The 22,603-nt window shown below is 39.3% G+C and overlaps 1 protein-coding gene across 1 annotated transcript in view; it reads left to right on the forward strand.

The window, feature by feature from the left end:
• Positions 1-771: 771 nt before the first annotated feature.
• suclg1 (succinate-CoA ligase GDP/ADP-forming subunit alph) overlaps positions 772-22,603 on the forward strand; it is a 29,949-nt gene continuing 8,117 nt past the window's right edge. Inside the window, exons 1-7 of the mRNA XM_084043697.1 lie at positions 772-848; positions 3,334-3,434; positions 5,882-5,998; positions 6,283-6,495; positions 7,300-7,357; positions 9,685-9,768; positions 11,032-11,183. Of these exons, the coding sequence (XP_083899823.1) occupies positions 815-848; positions 3,334-3,434; positions 5,882-5,998; positions 6,283-6,495; positions 7,300-7,357; positions 9,685-9,768; positions 11,032-11,183 (759 nt within the window). The 5' untranslated portion in view covers positions 772-814. The remainder of the gene's footprint in view (positions 849-3,333; positions 3,435-5,881; positions 5,999-6,282; positions 6,496-7,299; positions 7,358-9,684; positions 9,769-11,031; positions 11,184-22,603) is intronic.

Below are 22,603 nucleotides of genomic sequence, written 5' to 3' on the forward strand. Positions count from 1 at the left end.
AATACTGACATGAATCACGATACTGACCATGATACTGACATGAATCATGATACTGATCATGTTGCTGACATGAATCATGATACTGATCATGTTGCTGACATGAATCATGATAATAGTAGCCTATAGGCTACTGACCATGATGCTGACTGACATGATATTATTATATTGTATTTTATACAATAAAAAGGTAGGCTAGTTGAACTACTTTCACTATGTAGCTGTAGTTTTACAAACTACATTTCTCCCAGGGGTACAAATGTAGTTTGTTCGAACTACTGCCATGGTGAAGTAGTTGTAGCTTTACAAGCTATTATATGCTTTCAAAGCTTCCCCAACACTGGTTGTTGGAATAATTTTCCCTACTCTGCATGTCTCTCAATTTTATACAGCCTTGCCAGTTCAATTTTAAAAGTTTGATTTAAAATGATCGGTAATAATAAAGCAAATGTACTATAGGTTAACTGTAAATTGTATTTGCTCTTTGGAACGTGATAGTGGCGCCCTCTAGTTGTGAAAAGGCGTTATTTCATTATTTTGTGGAAAAACTTCAATATCCAGTGTTCCTTGCGAACGTAAGTTTAATCTTTCAATTGCCTATCATTATTTTAGTGTGAAGAACTGCCTTGTGTACTAAACATCACACAATAGTAAAACAAAAAAATAGGCATGAAAAACTGCAATAAAAAAATGCTGTTTCCAGTGTTTTCCAAAACCGTATATCTTCAACTGCCAAACTCCATCAGGCATATTTGTGGTCACCCAGCAGATCAGGATTAGGTCCACAGCCTCCCGTGTCATTGGTGAATGACCGAAGATGTCTCACTGTAGGTTGTTTACCAGGCTGCTCTGTAAGTACCAAGCTGTTATAATGTTATTAAACCACCACACAGTCTGTTGTTTTGCACAACAATAGTGAAGGAGAGCAGCTTTCTTTGTGCACCGTGCGGTGACTTTGTTGGTCGGTCGGGTGTTTGTTGTCAGGCTGTCAGCTAACAACATTGCTAGCATTGTGCTCGCATTAGCTCTCCAACCAGTGTTGCCAAGTCCGCTTATTATGAGCGACTTTGGGGTTATTTTTCTGTAAAGTTGCTATTAAATATTGGTAGTTGCGGGTTGTGTTTTTTTTGCGGTTGTTTCTAAAGTGTAGTTGCTTATTTGGGCTTGCTTCCAAATGTTTTAATTACTATTTAAACCAGTTCTAAAATATTTGCATGTCACCATGGACCACCCAAATTAATATGTAGCCTATTTGTGTTGTTAGAATGTTTCAAAACGTTTCCAAATATTCCACATTTTATTTCAAGATTTTTTTGGGGGGAAAATAGCAGATCTACAAGCTATGCTCGCAACTTGACGCGTTGTGAGCTTGTAGATCAAATAACCGATGCATATATAAGTGCATGCTCATGTGGCCTATGAATTGAGTATACACTATGAATTGAGTACAAAGGGACCCCAATTGAAACAAGCCAGTGGCTTTCTTGTTTTATTTAGATGACCTTGTATTTGAACTGTATTTCCATGTGTTTTTTTTCTGCAAACTTCTAAATATAGTATTCAATCAATCAATCCAATCAATCAGTTGCTTCTTTTGGGCTTGTTTTCCTAGAAGACCTTGTTGCTTGTTTCTCTCGCAGAATCTGACAACACTGACTTGCCGCTAGATGTTAACCTGAGTTTGATTGATTGAATACTTTATTAATATAGTTTACAAAGACAAGCTCAGGCAAGTACAGTTCAATACAAGGTCTGCTAAGAGGATTTTAAACCCAAGAAAGCCTTTGGCTCGTTTCCATTGGGGACCTTTTGTAAGCCTCCACTTTACAATTAAGAGTAGAACTTTGACCTCGCATGACTCTTGCTTATTTTAGCATGACCATGTGTTCTGTGCGCCTCATTTAACACGTTATCTCGTCGTGGCTAAAGTTTACATTTTCATTCAGCTTTCTTGGGAGGCAGCAGCTAATGTTAAGATGTTAAGCAGCATTTCTGCCATGGATTTGACAGCTAACCCATCAGCTCAGCACCTTTTACATTAGGTTTAAATCACTGCCACTGACAAAAGGAACCAATGGCTTCCCTTCCCTGGGTTGTCTGAAAAACAATATTGTGATTCATAGTTCCTGAACTTATGATTGGTTGCATTTCCTCACACACTGGTCAAAGTGCTAAGTTCACTGATTGCTGGTTGTCAGTAGAGTCAGTAAATAGGGCATGTGTGTTTGAAACGTGGATCAAGAGACTGGTTAATGGTTGGCTAGACTCAAAGCAATACCCATGTAAAATGCTGCATTTATATTTATATAATCTTACATTCTCCCATTCACACACCAATCGATGAAAGCATGCAAATCACTAACCTGCTCATCAGGAGCAGTTAGGAGTTCAGTGTCTTGTTCAAGGACATAATCTACCTTCAGAGTCAATACCGCCAGTGTAATTGCAATGAAAGCACTAATTGGAGACTTTATCACCACAGTATTATTTCTGATTAGAGAGCACCTTCTCTACATCCACAGTTTATAAAGGGTTCCATTAGGTGGTTTACGCCTTAATATTATTGGACACAGTCTATCACAGTCAATCCACCGCTATGAAGCTCACTCTGCTACTTGTGATAGGATCTTCTATGTTCTTGTAAAAGCCAGGACTCCCAGGAGGATGCATTTCCCTAACAACTTTGTACCACACTGAATTTCCCAACCTACCTTAAATCAAAGGGCATTTTGTAAGTTGGGAAATGATTAAACTTAATTAAGCCATATATTTTAGGCCTGAGTGTAGATTTTCATTTTGCCCATGTGTAGCAGCATAACGTGAAGGTGGAACCAAAGCCTATGTATGGACTCTCGTTCAGTTTTTCATCTTTGGCAGTGAAGAATGTTCACAGATTAATGATGTCCATTATTTTTGGATAACAAAGCACACGTTGCACACCTTACATTCTTCACCAATTGACCCTTTTTAGTAACCTTGGTGAAGGTTTCACAAAGGTTTTTGAAATGAATCACTGATTTAACCACTTAAGCCCTACTTTATACTTTGGATATTCAACAATACGCGATCTACAAGCTCACAACCTGTGTCCAGGGACTACAAGGGTTCCAAATGGACCCTTGCAGTCTTTGACGAGTTGTACACTCTCGGAGTTAAATTAACACTGAGGATTTTACAGTGTACATTGGGGTCAGTCCCAGTGGCGGGAAATACTATCAAAATGGGGTATGTGGCTTAATGCATATCAAAGTGGGTGTCCTTAAGATTAAAAAAGGTGGAGAATCACTGATGTAGGCTACCCCCCAAATCTCACTCTTTGGGCCTTTCTCCTTTCAGTGCAGCAGAGTGGAGTGAGGCACTGTTATACTGCCAGTAGACAGAACCTCTACATTGACAAGAACACCAAGGTCATTTGCCAAGGGTTTACAGGGAAACAGGTACAGTAACTTCTCTTGGCTTCACCCAGTAAAGACTATTTATAATACCATCAACAGATTTGGTGCGTGTGTTTATGTGTTTTTTCTTTTCATTTTTGTATTGTCTTGCTCAGTTCCAGTCAAATAGCTCAATGGCCACTTGCTGTAAGGACTGAATAATATCATTTGCAGATTCAGATTCTGATACCATTGATTCTTTAAAATGGTTTGTTTAAAGAATCAATGGTAAGTTAAAATGTAATTATCGATACAAATGAATATGCAACAATTCAAATAGTTGAGATGAAAAATGAAAAAGATTCACAATACTATTTTTAAATGGCAGAGGCCATTATAATTCTAGTTTTGAGAAGAGATTCTTTAATTGGATAGATAAGATAAATAGAATATTTTCTATTTTTTGTCTGAGAAATAATGAAAACATTGTTCAGTCATAATCTTTTGGAATCACAATTGTGTGAAAATCGTATCTTGAATTGTAAATTGAGTGTACCGTTACATTCCTACTTCCAGTTCATAAACAACCTGTGAACTGTCCAATATTTCATTGATACAGTATATCCAGTACAGTATATGAAGCTACATATTAATGACAGTGTTACAAAAGTTGACATTATCGACGGCCTACCTGAAGATGAAATATAGCTGGTGTCAACTCCACCCATCCACAGGCTATTTCCATTGCCTGTGGACAAGCAAGTGTCCGGTTTCAAGCAGGCAAATATGCCACATTTCTCTGCCCTCAAATGTAGTAGGTGTTTGTCATTTTAGACATATTATGGTTGCTGCTGCATGTTCTCAAAGCACTCTTACTTTAAAGCACATAATGCCTTAATAAAGACCTTGAATAATGCATTTCACTTTGTAGCGAACTTTCTGTGAAATATCCCCAAACTTTGCTGTTGTCAGCACAGCAGGTCAAACTGTTGCCACTGCATAGGGGGAAGAAAAGATCCGGTGGGCATGCACTGACTTTGTCTGACAGACAGGAGTAATGGAACACATGTTAGTCCATATAAGCGTTGGAAATGGAAATAAGAATAGAAAGGTGTATAATAATTTGATTCTAGAATCAAACGACTTGCTTCTGAGTTCTGATTCCTTAAAAAGACAATAATAACAATCAAAACGTATCTCTAACTGTAAAGGCCATTTGAAGTAGACATTTTCCTTGATTCACACCATAAATGTATCCTTATCTTAACTGGCCTTTATGACTAACAAGAATACATGTAATTATTTTTTTTTATTTTTTAGTTATTCAAAATTAGATTTCAAATGCACTTCAGTACTAGTTTGATAGCTCTATTTTATTGTAGTATATATGTACGTATAAAGTATATATAAAGTATATATCTCATTTCATTTATTGCTCATGTTATTTGAGTTTTAACTCTTAATTTCCCTTTTGTTATGAACATTTTCTTAATCGGGGATAAGAAATGTACTGTAGGCCAGTAATGTTTAGTTTGGATATTTATGTCTAGTACTTATATCTGGGTGGGAAAGTGATTGGCCACCACTCCTCCCTCCCCCAACACCGCTGAAGTACCCTTGAGCAAGGCACTGAAACCCAGACTGCTCCAGTGGAGCTGTTCAGTGACCAGCAATACTGAGGTTGTACTGGTCAGCTGTACTGTGGGTGTGTGTGTTCAGGGTGTGGCTTATATTAAGCACCCTAACTTAGCTTCCTCCCTGGGTAAATAATAAATAAATAAACCTGTAGATCTTTGGAAGAACAGGGGAAATACAATTCTGTTTTCCCCCCTGTATTCATATATAATACCTTTTAATGATAGGATAATTTCTAGTAAATTATAATCCTTAACCATATTATTTGATATGTTAGTTGATAATCAATTTAGAAATTTCACAGATTTGTGTTTTCTGCATTCCATCCAAACCATTTTTACGCAAAGGTATGCATATGTACCAGCATCTGCGGTATTAGAATATTTATGATGTACCACTATATAAAAATGAATAAGCTCACATATGTTAGCCTGCTGAATTTGATCTTATAGGTAATTTAAGTGTAGATGCATTTATCACTGCACTGGGTTGCATCATTGCTTGGTTCCATGATTACTTGCTAATGACACCAAACAGTGAGGTCTTTACTTCCTGAAGAACATGGCATGATGCCCCAATTAAATGTGACAGTGGAGCCAATTACTGGATAACTTCCTCACTTTAACACTATAATTTCTTGACTCATTTATTGATTGATATCAGGCTTAGTTGAAGTTATGGTATTCTTCTGATGCGGCTTTAGGTGTCAATCCCTTTACCCTTTTCAACATTCTGTACAAATTATTCATTGTCAATGGCAGCTTCTCTCCTGCCAAGAATGACATCTCAAGGTTGATGCTGAGAGTGTGACTAACTGGCTATTCCTCCACCACCTATTGCTCATCCTTGTATGTTGACTCTCTGCCTCCCTCTAGGGGACGTTTCATAGTCAGCAGTCTCTGGACTATGGCTCCCAGTTGGTCGGAGGAGTTTCTCCTGGCAAGGGGGGAAAGACGCACCTTGGGAAGCCGGTCTTCAATTCTGTCAAGGAGGTAGGTGTTTTACTTTTTGCACAATACTAACTCTTGTCAGAGTTAAATCAACATTGAGGATTTTGCTGTGTTGAAATGACTTGTGCAGGTTTTCATTGAGCATTCTGTGAGATTAAACAGTTGACAATCATGCTATTTTTTAAATCCCTGGAATTCTCAGGTAATGGTCTTTTTAACCACTGAGGCGTTTCAAACCTAATTAAATGAGAACCATTAGATGGCACTGTTTCCTATCTTATAAATTGCCACTTTTATGTGCCTCATGCTTTCACTTGTGTTTTTAGGCGAGGGAGGGCACGGGGGCCGAAGCCACTGTGATCTATGTCCCCCCTCCCTTTGCGGCTGCCGCCATTATTGAGGCTATAGATGCAGAGGTCCCTCTTGTGGTGTGCATCACTGAGGGAATCCCCCAGCAGGACATGGTGCGAGTGAAGCACAAGCTTCTGCGACAGACCAAGACCCGGCTCATCGGCCCCAACTGCCCAGGAGTCATCAATGTAAGAAGACACAGACACAGGGGCTTTATCATATTGTTGGAACAATGTTTGTGTGAGTTAGTATCACCGTGACACCATCATTTGACCTTCAATGCCAATAGAAATAGACCAAAAGAACAAAGCCATTGTTAGTGGTTCAGGATAAAAAAACGACATATATTTTGTCAAGGGCAGATCATTTAGTAAACCTGTTAAGTGCAACAAAACAAAACCTAACTAACACTAAAACATTTAAATTATTTCAAAAATCGCCCAAATGTTTAATTCTGTATGTAGTAGTAGTAGTAGTAGTAGTAGTAGTAGTGATTTTATTAATAGTAATATTAGTATTTAATTTTGCCTAAAATGACATGCCCAGGGTTAAAGTGGTTAATAGAAAGTAGGGCATAGTATATACATGTATGATTATATACAAGCTTGTTTACGTCTAACTCTAAAGCATTGTTCTCTTCTATTGAACATGTTTTACTATGCGACTGTATGATTTACCTTTTTTTATTCTACAGCACATTGTTTTAGTAAACGTTATGAAATATTCACCATTACATTTTATTTTAGTGTGTTTTCATAGTGCTTGGCATTTCCGATGTTTCACTGAACATAATTTACCGTGCCTTCGTTTACCAAAGAACGATATGGAGGAAGCTCCTCTTTCAGAACTAGAATTGAATTTGGAGTATTAGACTTGGCATTCTGGAGGGACTATAATGCATTCGGGAAGGATTATAAGGCCTTGTAGTGAAGGAGAAAAAAATAATGCAATTGTGTAACTGCACTTATTTCTCTGAAATGCTTTATTTGCAGCCTGGAGAATGTAAGATTGGGATCATGCCTGGCCACATTCACAAGAAAGGGAGAATTGGTAAGGTTTGATGAACTGTGAATTCTGTGAAATGTGAATGTATTCAAAGGCCCAACCTGAAATGGAAACCAATTCTACATTTATGTATGAACATGTTTCTCCTAGAGGTAGAAGAATTTCCATAGATAAAATGTGTGTCACTCCCCATGAGCCTCAGGTAAATGAACCAAAAAATAGTGGTTTTATACATATTGAACCAATAAAAAGTGTTAACAATAGCCTGTGACAAAATAATAACTACATTCGATCCATTGGAAAACGTTAGTTTTTCATTTTCTGAAAAGTAACAGTTTTTGTTATTGGAGCAGTGCAGGAGTACGACAGCATGTACAAAAGCTTTACTCAGGGTTGTTCACATTACTTAACAGTGCAAAATGAAAGGAATAACACTTGAATGATTGTGGGTATTTTGGTTTTAACCTTATTTGAACTATTTGAAGTGAGTGTTCATTGATACATGACACCTGTGTCTATGAATAGAAGGGAATACGGCAGCTCTGTAATATTGACTGATTCTTTTCCTCTGTTAGTTCCTCCCAGCTTTTCTCTTCCCAGACAGCAGATAGCTTGATAAGATCTATATACATACACACACAGAGATCGACAGGAACGCCCAAAAACGTCACATCTGGCTTTAGCGTGGGGGAAACTTGAATGATCTGCCTCATTGAGTTATATAGCTTACATCGTACACGACCGTTTGTATCACTTTCAGAGCGATTGTATGGACGATAGAAACATTGACAGCCAAGTAAAATCCATCAGGACCCGTGGAATGCAATCGTTCACTCACCCTCGGAAAGTTGTATTATCGTTTTATTATTAAATCTTTTTTGGGTGGCTGCCCACCACCGTGGAGGTTGTGGGTTCTAATCCACCGCGGTGCAGCCAGCATTGTCGAGCGTCTACACGGAATACAATTGGCCCGTGATCTGGCAAGACATGACGCCTACTTAGTATTTTAAATTAGTATTAGTAAGATACTTTTACAGCATCTGACTTTGAAAACCCCACACCCTGCTGTCTACACCAGCTGGGGCAAATCTGTTCATTCCCCCACTCCCTCCCGACTCCGCCCCCAGCTAAAACATGCTGATGACGCTACGCCATGTGAATGTATGTGTCTCTGCAGGCCAGTAGACATTTACTGGCAGTCGTCTTACACAGCAAAATCAGTTGACGTCTCTGTCAGTTGAAAGAGCAAGTGGTTAAGAGCATGCTGCAGTGATTATCTTACCTCTTGCTGTCATACCGAAAGAGTCAAGTCTTTTGTTTTAGTCAGATTGCTATTTTTTTCTGCACTCACCTCTTAATCTCCCCAATGACAAAAAGTGTAGAATCCCATACGCTTGGAAGTCGGCTTGCAGCCAATTCGCTTCTTCCTTGCAGACACATATCCTAATGGCTGGAGGGACAAATTGGTCTCTGATGTGACTATTAATACACAGAACACGCAAATGAACACCAACACTTGGTTTGATCCCTCTCAATTTCTCTCTTTCCTGATTGGATGAGATTGGCGTCCCACATGAACATCTATTTCTGTTTCCTAAACTGGAAGTTTTGTATGTAAATTATTTGCAAGCTAACTGATATTGACATCAGTCATAAAGGATCATCATCAGGTTATAATTGAACAATTGATACATATTTTCAGGGCAATATATAATGTATTTCAAGTGTTGTAAATTAAAAGGGATTAAAATTACAACCGAAATGTCAATACTAGCTGCAGTATGTAAGTATCTCCCATAATGAAAATAAGTGCTAATGCTTTACCATGTTGTAGTACTGTAAGTTAAATACTGTTACTATGGTGCTGATAATCTCAGATCCCAAACATGCATATAGCAGTTCCACCAAAGCCACTAGTAGGCTGAAAGAGAAAATGATTCCATACCAATAAATAACCAGCTCTAATGGCAGGCCACAATAACAAATGAAAACTTCTATTACCAAGCGTAGTTAAAATCTCAGAGTGTGTGTGTGTGTGTGTGTGTGTGTGTGTGTGTGTGTGTGTGTGTGTGTGTGTGTGTGTGTGTGTGTGTGTGTGTGTGTGTGTGTGTGTGTGTGTGTGTGTGTGTGTGTGTGTGTGTGTTTGATAATGGTATCAATCACAATATTTGTATTACTCACAATATATTTATGTTTTGATTTATATGTTGATGAATATTGGATGCTATGGAGGCGGGTGGGGAAATGACTGTGTTCAAGGTTAAGCAGCGCTGAAGTGGTGCGAAAGCATGCGAGTGTGGTACTGAAACATTTCCCCATGGTTGGCAGGTCTGTAATATGCAGCATTACAATTGTATTTCCATTTGTTTTAGGCATTGTGTCCAGATCAGGCACCCTCACATATGAAGCAGTGCACCAGACCACACAAGTTGGCCTCGGCCAATCACTTTGCATTGGTAAGCTTATTACCACTGTCTATTTTAATGAATTTACTTCACACTAGACTGCAATACTGAATGCAACATTTAATGGGTCTTTGATCCTACCATAGCAATTATTTCATTCATTATTTCTTAGTGTTCTCATGTTAATTCTGATCTATTGCCTAAGAAATGCTGAATAGACATGGCAAATTCAGCTAAAAGTTTCTTAAGTATTGCAAAATGTTTTAATGCTTGGTTGAGTTTCTTTTTTTAATCAGTAAAGTATTATTTTGGTGAGTAAATAATGATATAGAAACTTCTGTTATTTGTCTTGTAGACATGTAGGATTTGTGCAACTATGTTCTGCATTCTGATGGAAATTTATAAAAAAAATGACTTGCACTTGAACATACAGAAATTATGTGAAAACCTCATAAAACTGAAATGCGTATTGTTTCTCTGTGGTAATAGACAAACATCTGCAAAGTTTAATAAATTGTAAAGCAAAACACAGCATTTAGATTTAAGGAGAACACATTGCTGCCAGCATTTTTCACCTTGTTTTGAGTATCTTTGGAGAGCCGCAGAAGCCACGACGTGCACACGGATGTAAACAAAAAGTGTCTGGGGGTCTCGTCTATCCACTGGAACTTTTATTTACTGCAATCGGCCATTTTGTTGCTATCGCACATTGAAAATGGCTAATTTTTCACCCCCCCCAAAAAAGAATCAGAGCTACTGTAGTTGTTTTTCTACAAATCCTAATATAGGAGTGGACGGAAGGGACGTTTTTTGGGATGACGTCACATCCGTTAATTCAGAGTGGATGGATCATTCCTAAGTTGCGTTAGAGCGCCCTTTTGTGCATTTTTTGTTTTTAAAGACGGAGATATCCGTCAATGGCGGTGAACGGTTCTATCTGAAATTACGGAGATCTCCGTCCATGGCAGGGAATGTGTTAACATTAACCCATTCAATCCAGGAAAGCATCTCTGTCATTTTAGATCTTAGCTATATATAGCAACACACGTTTTTCAGAAAACTTAGGATTTAGAAGGCATTTTTAGAATCTGCCTCAAGTTTAAATGGGTTTTGTTTCTGCTTTGACTTGGAATTGATTTTAAAACATTGTGGCTAACGTAGTCTATTACCACATATATCAAAGAACTTTTCATCTGTTCTTTACCATACTAACACGGGCTGATGAACCAGTTCACGGGCTGATGAACCACTTCCAATTGAAATCATCCTCTCTTGGATAACCCAGGTGTTGCTTTTTTTTTGTCTTCTTTCCAGGCATTGGTGGGGATCCATTCAACGGAACAAACTTCATTGACTGTCTGGAGGTGTTCCTGCAGGACCCAAAGACAGAGGGAATCATCCTGATCGGAGAAATTGGGGGCAACGCAGAGGAGATGGCAGCAGAGTACCTCAAACAGCACAACTCAGTAAGGGGACACAAAAGCACGTTCACCACAACGTCTCACCTCAGGTGTTCAGATGAAATCCTACCTGGATTCCTCTGAAACTTGAATCATGCCCAGTCATGTCCATTTTAAAAGTTTTAGTGCTAGCGAGCAGTTAGTCTCTCGAGACAGAATGTTGGCTCAAAGAATTTACAAATGCTTCCATCATACAGCACTGAAAAAGTGCAGACTAAAGAGGATGACTGCCTCCCCCTTTTCGTTTCAGCTTTGCAGTTGCATAATTCTGTCATACTGTAAATCAAATTGGTCAACGCATCTTTAGGTTGCTATTGAGCAGAAATTGAAATTCAAAAATATGTTAAAGATATTTAAAATATATATATTTGTGAACGGAAATTATGAACAATGACGGCTTCCCGTGCGCTGCTTTCAGGGAGTAGCATTTGAAGATAGTGGAATAGTTGTCCAGCTTGATAGACTAGCAAGCAGTGAGTGAAAACTGACTTCATTGCTGAATACATTCCTAAAACTGCTGAGTAGTGCATACTGCTGAGTAATACTTGGTTGTGCATCGTGTTGCGCATTGAAAATAGACGATCTACAATAGATAGGTTATTTCTGCTATGCTCGACACCGGTGCAGAAGTAAGTATAAATCCGACCGGGGCGTATGATGGCAAGGCTGTTCCCAAGCTGTTCCCAAGCCTTCTCTCTGGTTGTGCCTGTCTGGTCTGTGTGAGGAGAGATATTCAAGATGGGTAAGAGATTGTTCACAGTGGTGATTATAAACATCCATTCTGTGATTCACACACTGTGATCCTCACATTTGGAGTGAAGGGAGGTGTGAAAGAAAGTTGTCTTTGGAGAACTGTGGGTGGATTATATAGTTAAGACGCAAAGAACTTTCAAGTGGTGCTTCCTCACTTGAATAGGCCTGTATGTGGGATTTTGCTACTTGGAGATGAGTTTTCCTCTCTGTTAATGTGTGTGTGTGTGTGTGTGTGTGTGACAGAGAGTGTGAGTGTGTGTCTGTCGAAGGTGCTCTGGAGCTGAGAAATGGATTTGATTTGCTCCTGGCTGCTCTAATGCATGCAAATCTCTCCATGGTGTCTCAAAAGAATAACTCCTCTCTAAAAGTACAACCCTAACCACCCACCCAATCACCCCAAGTGTTGACGACTAGAGACCATTCGCATGAGACACTGACATGCATGAAAAAGACCATGGGAGCATAGGCGTGAGCATATTGATCTTCCACTTAAAGTTGATTTTGTGTAGTGCATCGCACACAAAATAGTTAAGTTAAGCCTTTTAAATGGATCCGACCAGCATAAAATAAGCACATAATAGAACCGTGCCTAATTCCTCAAGACATTGTTTTACTATGGTTCAAACGGATGACTCTTTCAATTAAATTAATTTTATGGTATTTGAATTAAGTAAGATGGGTAGTTGTAGTTTAGTCTGGGACTGGGTTTGAGAATGTTTCTACAGTATGTATGAGTGCGTTGAATGCTCGTTTTGGGTATGACCACTAGATAAGGTTGAAGTTGATGAATGGTTTGCAAGATTTGGGTGGCCGTTTGTAGCCAGCCAGTTTGCTGAACCACCGATTAACTTACAGTAAACTCTAGACGGTTCTACAGAGATTCCCATAATTTATAAATTGATTGACAGACAGGGTAACAAAATAGTTTGGCTATCTGTGAGGTATTATTAATGTATTTCATTAGAGCTGCCCCCTGAAACCGATGATTTGAGTATTCAGTCGAAGACCCCTCAATTGACAGATTATTTGATTTGAGAGCAAACTTGTTTTAACAAATTAATTAAATCCATGGGGTTCGCAAAAGATGACCTGACGAAGGCCTCTGGCCGAAACGTTGTATCAGACCGCTGTTTGTTCAATAAATCATCGGGAGCATTAAGACGGTGTGCGGACTCTTTTTCTTTGTTCGCAAAAGATGAGACAGAGAATTGACCATTCTTCAGGCTAGTTGTCTTCTGAGGCACTATTCTAGTAGGTTTATAAGAATGACAGTGTCAGTCGTTCCATCCACCACTTTGGTCCCAAACAATGTATCTAAAAAACTAAGGGCTGGATGCTCCCAGAAGAAACCCTACTGATTTAGCTGACCCCAGGGCCTTTCTTCTTGAGCAATCCTCATTTTACACACAAGATATCATTTATCAGCTTCTAATGTGTGGATTGCCATGAAACCTGCAGAGTATACTTTTGCTGCCTGTGGTGAATGACCCTAAACATTTGAATGACCCCGTCATGTTGCCACATTATGCACATTCAGGCCAAAATGTCAACTTTGCATGCAAGATATATCATCTGATAGGCAGAATGCAGGATGAACCCTAGTGATTTTGGTGACCTGACATGGCCTTTGACCCCTCCTCCAATTCTGGCACAATTTTTTTCTTTTATCTTTTCCTTTTTATAGCCACACTGTCACGGTACTCTACGGATGGCAATGTCAGTCAGTTCAAAGTTCAAACTATTTGGTCTGGTTGGGTGTAAGGAGCCTCAAGGGGCTTCTAGCGGGGACATTTTAGGGGCATCGTCATGAAGAATGGATCGTGCCCGCTGATAGCACCATGATCCGTGCTATCTGAACGATATTATGCTTAATGAAATGCCAGTGCACACGCCCACACTGTTTTGTTGCCAAGTGCAGTTTACCCTTGTTTTGCATTTGATTGCAATTATCCATGTGTCAATGTATACATGGTGGCTTTGCCAGTGTAGTAATCAAAACGGTTCATTTTAGAGCCCATCGATTCAAACATCTGCCATTTGATGTTGTTTTGTTTGAAAATAATATTTTACCCTACCTAGCTACAATCAGTGCTGCCATGATCACTGGAAAATCTAGAAGTAACACACCTTAAAAATATGCTTAATTTACTGTGAGTTCTCTCTAACTGCGTATGGCTATTAACACTGATGTTTGTGAATAGGATGTTTTATTTGCAGTAAGGGTCATTTGCATACTTAGAAAGGGGACAATTTTTTACCTAATTTAAATACACAGCGTGAAGAGCATCAGAGCAGTGAGACACTGTTTGCTTGGCAACGGACTTGGCAGTGCATTTCAACCTTTGTGCTTTGAGAATTACAGTTTATTTGTGTGGGTTTAGCATCCCAAGAGCCACACAATCTGTTTTGTGAATTTGCCCCTTAATGTTGTTTTCAATGTAGTTCATTGGCTACTAGTATGGTTGAACATCAGAAGATTTGAAGTTGTGTCATACAAGACTGCACTATTAGTATGTAAGTTCATGCTGATGGAGCTTGCTCGATTTCAAGTACAGTTAACTGCATGATATCTATGATATTGAGGGCCCAAGCACTGCACCAGTGTGGAGCCCTGTTGAAATGTAAGGAATTATTTATAGCACTAATAAATTGCATTTTTGTGAGCCTAAACATCACAAAAAGTTGCAAAACTTTGCATACACATCACAAAGAAAATATGTATTTTATCGGTCTCAAAAATCGTCCGTTTTGAATTTATTGTGCCATTTACACAGGTTGCACTTTAACAAACTCCTCTTGGAGAATAATTAGATCCAACTCAAAGTCACTCAGCGTACATACAAGACCTTAACGATGAAAAGTTATCAAAACCGTGAGTGAGAACATTTGGAATCATGTTTCTCCGCGGTAACAGAAGGGTGGCTGCTGTGCATCCGTACGTGGACAAAAGTGTGAGTGCCCCGTCATTGCTGCATGGCATGCAGATTTAATGTGTTTTGAAATTGTATTTATTTATTATTTTCATAGGTCTAGTTATATTTTCAGCTCAAAAGTAATTTTTCAGTTCATGGAGTCTCTGAGATATGGAGCACATTAACTTGACAGTTCCCTCCCTGCTGGACATATTATACATAGAATGTGCAGTTTTGTGCACAGAAATGTGAATGCTAATGTCATGATGAATGAGTTGTCATGCCACATTACAGAAACTGAAGTCCTAACTAGAAGAGACATATTACACCAAATACCACTTCTTTGCCTCCATATGACCACAATGGCATCACTACATGTCATGGTCTATTCATAACTTCAGCCACATAACCGTAGACCATTTTTCCATTAGTTACCCCCCCCCCCCCCCAGTTTACAATTTCTCCATAGTCATTACAATGTTACCAAACTTACCTGCATAATTTAGTCAACATTTGCTTACTGTGCCAATAAGCTCCTCCTTCAAGATCAAATTGAACTGTAAAATGCAGCACTTGAAAGGAACATGTTTCCTCAAGCATATTAAAACCCTGCTCAAATGCTTGAGCTTGTAGTACAGTAATGAAGACATGTTGGTGAAAAGGCATTACAAATGTACAACTTCACAGTATATAGAATATACTGTGAAGTTGTTTACACAAAGTTAGGTGGCAGCTACTGGGAAAAAGATGCTGTTGGTGTATACAATATACCAAGTTTTTATGCACATGTACATTTGATGATGCTGTATTTTATTCTATTTTTGCTCTTTTTTTGCACTCTTTCTTTTCTTTAAATCTTTTTACGATTTCTATCATCATTCTGGTGGTGTTATTATCTATGCTGCTGCATTGTCTGAAGGAAGTCAAACCAAAATACGTTTTACTCTTATGTACCTATACACAAGATGTAACAAAGTACAACCTTGAAATATACGGGTGGTCTAAAAAAGAAACCCCTTTATGGAAAGATTGCTACATATGGTCTATGTGGCTGACATTATGAATAGACAATGACATGTAGTGATGCCGGTATGGTGCTTTTTTTTTTTTTACAAATCTCTTTTATTGATTTTTGGCAGAAAAACAAAGACAGTGAATGGATGATAGTGTCAACAAAAGGGGTCTGCAATTTTTTGATACATACAAGAAAAGAAAAGTAAACATAACAACAGAGAACAAAAAGCAAGACAAATGAGAACAAGAAATCATAGAAAACACAAAAAACAACACGCGCATCTCACATTCAATCCAGGACAAGGAAGGGGAGGGGAAGTTGACATGGTCGGGGAGGAGAGGGGGGGGGAGGGAAGGGAGGGGAAAAGGGGGGGGGGGGGGGGTCTACCCAAAGTTAATTATTGAGTACTTCTACTTCAACAACCAGGGTGCCAATATGGTCCAATAGTGATTGCCACGTTTTATGAAAAGACTTTAACGAGCCGCCAAGGGAGAACCTGATTTTCTCAAGTTTAATACAATACAGGATTTCATGGATCCACCTATTATGAGTGGGAGGGGACGGATGTATCCATTTAAGGAGAATCAACCTTCTGGCTAGCAAGGTTGTAAATGCGATGACTCGCCATAATGATTTATTAGGAGTAGAATTGAGACCAAAAAGGGCGGTAAGAGGGTCAGGGTCGATTGGTTCACCCAAAGCGCTGCTCAAGGTATCAAATACTGCAGCCCAAAATCCTGACAGCTTGGGACAAGACCAGAACATGTGTATGTAGTCAGCAGGAGATTGTTTGCACCTATTACATGCGTCAGATCTCTCGGGATAAATCCTGGCTAATTTTGCGTTTGTAAAATGGACTCGATGCAAAATCTTGCATTGCAACAGTTTGTGCCTAGCACATATGGATGATGTATGCACCAAATCCAGCATTTCATCCCATTGATTGTCTAACAAAGTGATCCCGAGGTCGTGATCCCATGCAGCTCTTAAGGAGTCTAGACGGGTAGGGTTAAGATTAGAAATAATATCGTATATAATAGAGGTGAGCCTCCGTATCCCAGTTCCAAGTGATAGAAAGGAATCAATCATAGAATCCGGTGGGCGGTTTGGAAACTGGGGGAATTTATTTTTAACAAAGTGTCTGATTTGGAAAAAACGAAACAAGTGGGAATTAGGGAGCTTGAATTTAACAGACAAATCTGCAAAAGAGGAGAATATACCCTTAACATAAAGGTCGTTAATAGAGCATAGGCCCTTACTTGACCAGATTCGGAATACGGGATCCGAGCATGACGGGAGAAAATGATGATTACGATACACTGGTGCCAAACCCGAGGACACATGAAGACCAAACTGTTTTCTGAACTGAGACCAGATTTTGAGGGTATCTGACACCAATGGGTTGCGAAAAACTTGTTTTTTAACTGGGATTGGCAGCTGAGAACAGACCACTGACCAAAGCGAGATATCTGAGGAGGATGCCTCCATCTGTGCCCATCGGGGTTGAGTGCCTGCTGCTAAGTTAGTATTCCAAAAGAGAATTTTGCTAATGTTTGACGCCCAGTAGTAACGACGAATGTTAGGTAATGCTAATCCGCCCTCGGATTTAGAGAGTTGAAGAACTGCTCCCCTGATACGTGCCCTCTTATTACACCACAAAAAGGAATTAATAATCTGATCGAGTTTAGTGAAAAAAGCTTTAGTTATGAATATCGGAATTTGTTGAAAGGGATATAAAAACCGGGGCAGTACCACCATTTTAATCAAATTAACTCGTCCCAGTAAAGAGAGAGGCAGGGAGGACCATCGAGCTAAGTCTTCTTTGCAGCGGTCCACTAGTGGGCCAATGTTCCTGGAGAAAAGTTCTGTAAATACTTTTGTAACGTGGATACCCAGATATTTAAATCCATCAGTAACTTTCCTAAAGGGGAAGAGGGATTGAGGAAGTTCATCAGCAATAGCGTTAATCGTAAAGTATTCGCTTTTCTGAAGGTTAAGTTTATAGCCCGAGAGTATTTTAAACTGCTCTATGATGCGCAAGATAACAGGGAGAGAAGATGCAGGATCGGAAATATACAGCAACAGGTCGTCGGCGTACAGAGAGAGCTTATGCGTGAACCCAAAGCGGGAAATCCCCTTAAACCCCTCCTCACTGCGTAGCCATATGGCTAGCGGCTCGATGGCGAGTGCAAACAACGATGGAGACAAAGGGCAACCTTGTCTATTCCCACGGGAGAGAGTGAACTGACCAGACTTCACTCCATTAACATTAACTGAAGCCACTGGAGATGCATACAAAAGTTGAACCCATTTGACAAAATCAGAACTAAAGCCAAATTTGTTAAGTATGTGGAACAAGTATCCCCATTCCACCCTGTCAAACGCTTTCTCCGCATCTAGCGAGAGAACTATTTCAGGGGAAATGGTAGCGGGGGAGTAAATGATATTAAACAATCTTCGAGTATTAAAAAAAGAATGTCTTCCCAAAATAAAACCAGTTTGATCAGGATCAATGAGGCCAGGCATCACCAGTTGAAGACGACTTGATAGAGCCTTGGCCATAATCTTAAAGTCTACGTTTAAAAGGGATATCGGCCTATAGCTACCACATAGGAGCGGATCCTTATCCTTCTTTAACAGCAGAGATATTGAAGCTTCCGACAAAGTTGGTGGGAGCTGGCCCTTCTGGAAGGCATCATTGAATACTCGTACCAGGACTGGAGCCAAAATTTCAACAAATGTTTTAAAAAACTCTGTGGTGTAACCATCAGGTCCAGGTGACTTGCCACTTTGTAAAGATTTAATTGCCTCCGTGACCTCAAGGAGAGTTAGTGGGGCTCCAAGGCCGGCAACATGGTCCTTCTCAATTTGGGGATATGTTAAGGTATCTAACGGATTGGGCCCGTTCCAGTCTTGTATGTTGGACTCTGAGGAATATAGACCAGAGTAGTAATTTGAAAAGACATCACTAATTGCTGTAGGGTCTGTCACAATCTCTCCCGTGGTTGATTTTATTCTTGGTACCAGTCTAGAGGCACTAGCTACTCTCGCCTGATAAGCAAGCAATTTACCTGCCTTATCCCCCTGCTCGAAAAAACGCTGCCTGGACTGCAAAAGCTGTCTCTCGACTTTGCTGGTTGATAATAAATCGTATTCGGACTGAAGCTGCAAACGCTTTGTATATAGAGTGGCGGAGGGATTAACTGAATATTGATTGTCCAAATCTCGTATATCAGCTGCTATCTTAATCAACTTAGATTGCTCCGTTTTCCTGAAGTAGGAGACAAAAGAAATAATCTGTCCACGAAGATAAGCCTTAAACGATTCCCAAAGTATATCGCTCCTAATATTCGGGGTATCATTAATCTCAAAGAAAATATGTATTTGTGATGTAAGAAAATCTTTAAAAGTGGGTTCAGATAACAATTGAGGACTGAATCTCCAAAATTTGGAGGGTGGACTGCCAAGTGGAAAATTAACAACTACCGAGGTTGGGGCATGGTCGGAGATAACTATACTATGGTAATCGCATGAGACAACGTTATGCAACAATTTGTTATCGAGTAGAAAGAAATCTATGCGAGAGTAAGTATGATGGACATGTGAAAAGAAAGAGAATACTTTATTAGAAGGAAATCTGGCCCTCCAAGGATCCTCCAAGCCCAGTTTGTCAGTATGAAATTTTAAAATTTTTGCCGATTTGGATAACGCCGATTGGTTAGTAGATGATCTATCCAGATCCAAGCTTTGAACCAGGTTAAAGTCGCCACCAATGATTATTTGATGATCATTGAGATTTGGTATTGAGGAGAAGAATTTTGAAATAAATTTATCGTCATCCCAAGTAGGAGCGTATAGCGAAGCCAAAACTACCGGAGCGTTCTGCAATTTACCCGAAACTATAACGTACCTGCCATTTGGATCAGACACAGTAGTATTTAGTTCAAACGCAACATCCCGATGTATAATTATAGCTGCTCCTCTAGACCTCTCGGAGTACCTCGAGTGAAACAAGTGACCCATCCACGGCTTTTTAATGCGTGATACCTCTGCAGTACGGAGGTGTGTCTCTTGTAAAAAACAAACGTCTCCTTTTAATTGCTGTAAATGTGAAATTACCCTACCAGACTTAGTGGGAATGTTCATCCCCTTAACGTTCCAAGAAATAAAATGGATATTTCTACCGTTCATAGGCATTGACTTTCCTGTTGTATAGGCTGCACCGGCTGTACTGGCGGCTGGGTAGACGAGGGAGGGGAAGGAGGGAGGGAAGGGGAGAGAGGGTATTCACACACACCACTGACAGACGAACAACAAAACAAACACAACACATAAAACAAAAAACACAAAAAATGTCCCAATGGGAGCATTAACTCAGGTATCACCATGGATACAGGTATCACCATGGATACAAACAGTCCTGACATTAGTCAGTCCCAAAAAACTTCCGTTCCCCCTATCTTGAACAGTAATCAATAACCCCATAACCCACCCTCCTACAAACCACTGAGTGAGAAAAGGTTTACAACCAAAAACGAGATAAAAATTAGAACATGTATATCACCCTTCCATATTCACTCAGCACACATCTTAAGTGCAATTATGGACCCTTAAAGCTGGTATAATCTGAATATCAATGTTATAAAATCACCAACAAACAGGCCATAACAAAATACATTCCACGTTAGAAAAACAAAATCAGGCATAATACAGCGTACACACCCCATCCCGAGCGAACCTCACCTGTAAGGTAGTATCAAAATATCCTACAAATATAACCTGTAGTAAAAGCCCAGGTAAAAAAAAAATAATAATAATAATAATAATTTCAATGTTTTTTTTTTTTTTTTTTTTTTTTTTTTGACACTTAGGTTTAAGCTTCATAATAATAATCATAATCATAATGGGGTAAGATACACATATAGAGAAAAACTACAAATAAGCTTTTACAAAACCATTTTGGAAAAAATCATGTAAACGAGAGTGTCATTCATACTTGTTTTCCCAGAAATACAAGACTACCCCAAGGTCACTTAAAGTTATAGCCTTCATAGTGAAAAATATAAGGGAGAGAAAGCTCGGGACAGCATATGCACACCCAAAACACCCATCCCAACATAAATAAAGTGCATATAAAGAGCAATGACAACAAAACCTTCACAATAAAACCTTAAAAACCAAGTAAAACAAAATAGCTCTGAATTCCCCATTCCACCCACTCCCCATCCGCCGCCCCCCTTACGAAAAAAAAAAAACAATTGGCCGTCTTAAAGTCTATTAAAGATCAAATTGACATTAAAGGTATTTCAATTACAGAGGTCCGACATTATGGTAACTGCTGCATCAAGGCCATATTACAACCATTATGTTGAGGTTCAAAACTAGATAAGAAAAGCCCATATAAGAAGGCATATTGACTTAAGTTATCATAAACATTAACCCAGCTGACTATTTATAAGGAAAATAAGAAAAGTACAAACATAAATATAACAGACATGTAATCAAAAACATACAAAGCCAAACAAAAAATAAAGCAGGTCCAAATAAGCCTGATTAGTACTCCTCTGCATCACAAACAAGCACACTGGCCCGTGGATTTCACATAAAGGCAAACCATAAATTAGTAAAACATGTCCAACAGGCCTAATAGTGTGCCAAACAAAATCATGCCATCAAACAATAACAAAGAGGAAGAAAAGAAGAAAAGAAAAAAGGAGAGCGTCTGTAATAGTAGTCAATTAAATAAATGATTGGCCCCAGGATGAGTAAACTACGCAGTTAACACTCCTAAGGAGATATTATTAGTCTGATGTACAGGGGAGAAAAAAAAAAGAGAGAAGACATAAGGAAAGTCGGCTGCTATTTTCATTCAAAAACACACATATTAAAGATTATAACAAAAATGACGAGTTGAAACTAAAATGCATTTATAACAGAACGGACCGTCATCACATCCTAAGTTAGATAGCGTCAAGATTAGTCAATCAGTCACAGCCGGGTTAGTTCACGTAACAATACAACAGTCAAGCTAAATACAATTACCATGTCCATGAAATGCACCTTAAATGTATATATTATCTCAATGTAGTAGCGGCCTGACGCACCATTTACAACAAAAATAAAAATAAAAGGGAGGAGGGGAGGTAGGGAGAGGAGATGAGCAGATGTCAAAAAAAAAAAAAGAGAGAAAAAGAAAGGCGTTGCATCAAAACAGTGCTGCCGTCCCAGCTGAGCTGTGGCTAACCAGGCAGACGCCCAGCCAGCCAGCTAACAGCCCTACCAGTCCGGGCTATTATGTCCATGTCCAAAAAGAGCAAAAAATAAAAATAGAAATCGAATCGGTTCCACATCAAGCGATAGAGTAATCAGATTGAGAGTCACGAAAAAATACTGTCCAGATGAAAAAGAGAGGAAAAAAGAGCGCATCTTCAGCCCGGCAGTGTTAATCAGTGTTCAGCCGTAGCTAGCCAGCCAACGGCTAAACTAGCCTTCCACAACGGCTAGGCTAGCAAGCTAACAGCTAAACAAATCCACGCAAAAACAGTACATCTGCCAGGCCAAATACAGTTATCAAATCCAAATCTGAACAGATCAAGTCATAAGCGAAGCACCCATTACTTGCGTTTAGATGTGATGTACTTTTCGGCCTCTTCAACGGACGCCAAATGGACCTTAGCTCCGCCATTTTCGTTAGCGATCATCAACTTGGACGGGTGGTGGAGAGCAGGCCGACAGCCAAGCTTGTA

The sequence above is a fragment of the Gymnoscopelus microlampas genome (genome assembly GCF_963454915.1).
Source record: "Gymnoscopelus microlampas genome assembly, chromosome: 2".
Taxonomy (NCBI): Eukaryota; Metazoa; Chordata; class Actinopteri; order Myctophiformes; family Myctophidae; genus Gymnoscopelus; species Gymnoscopelus microlampas.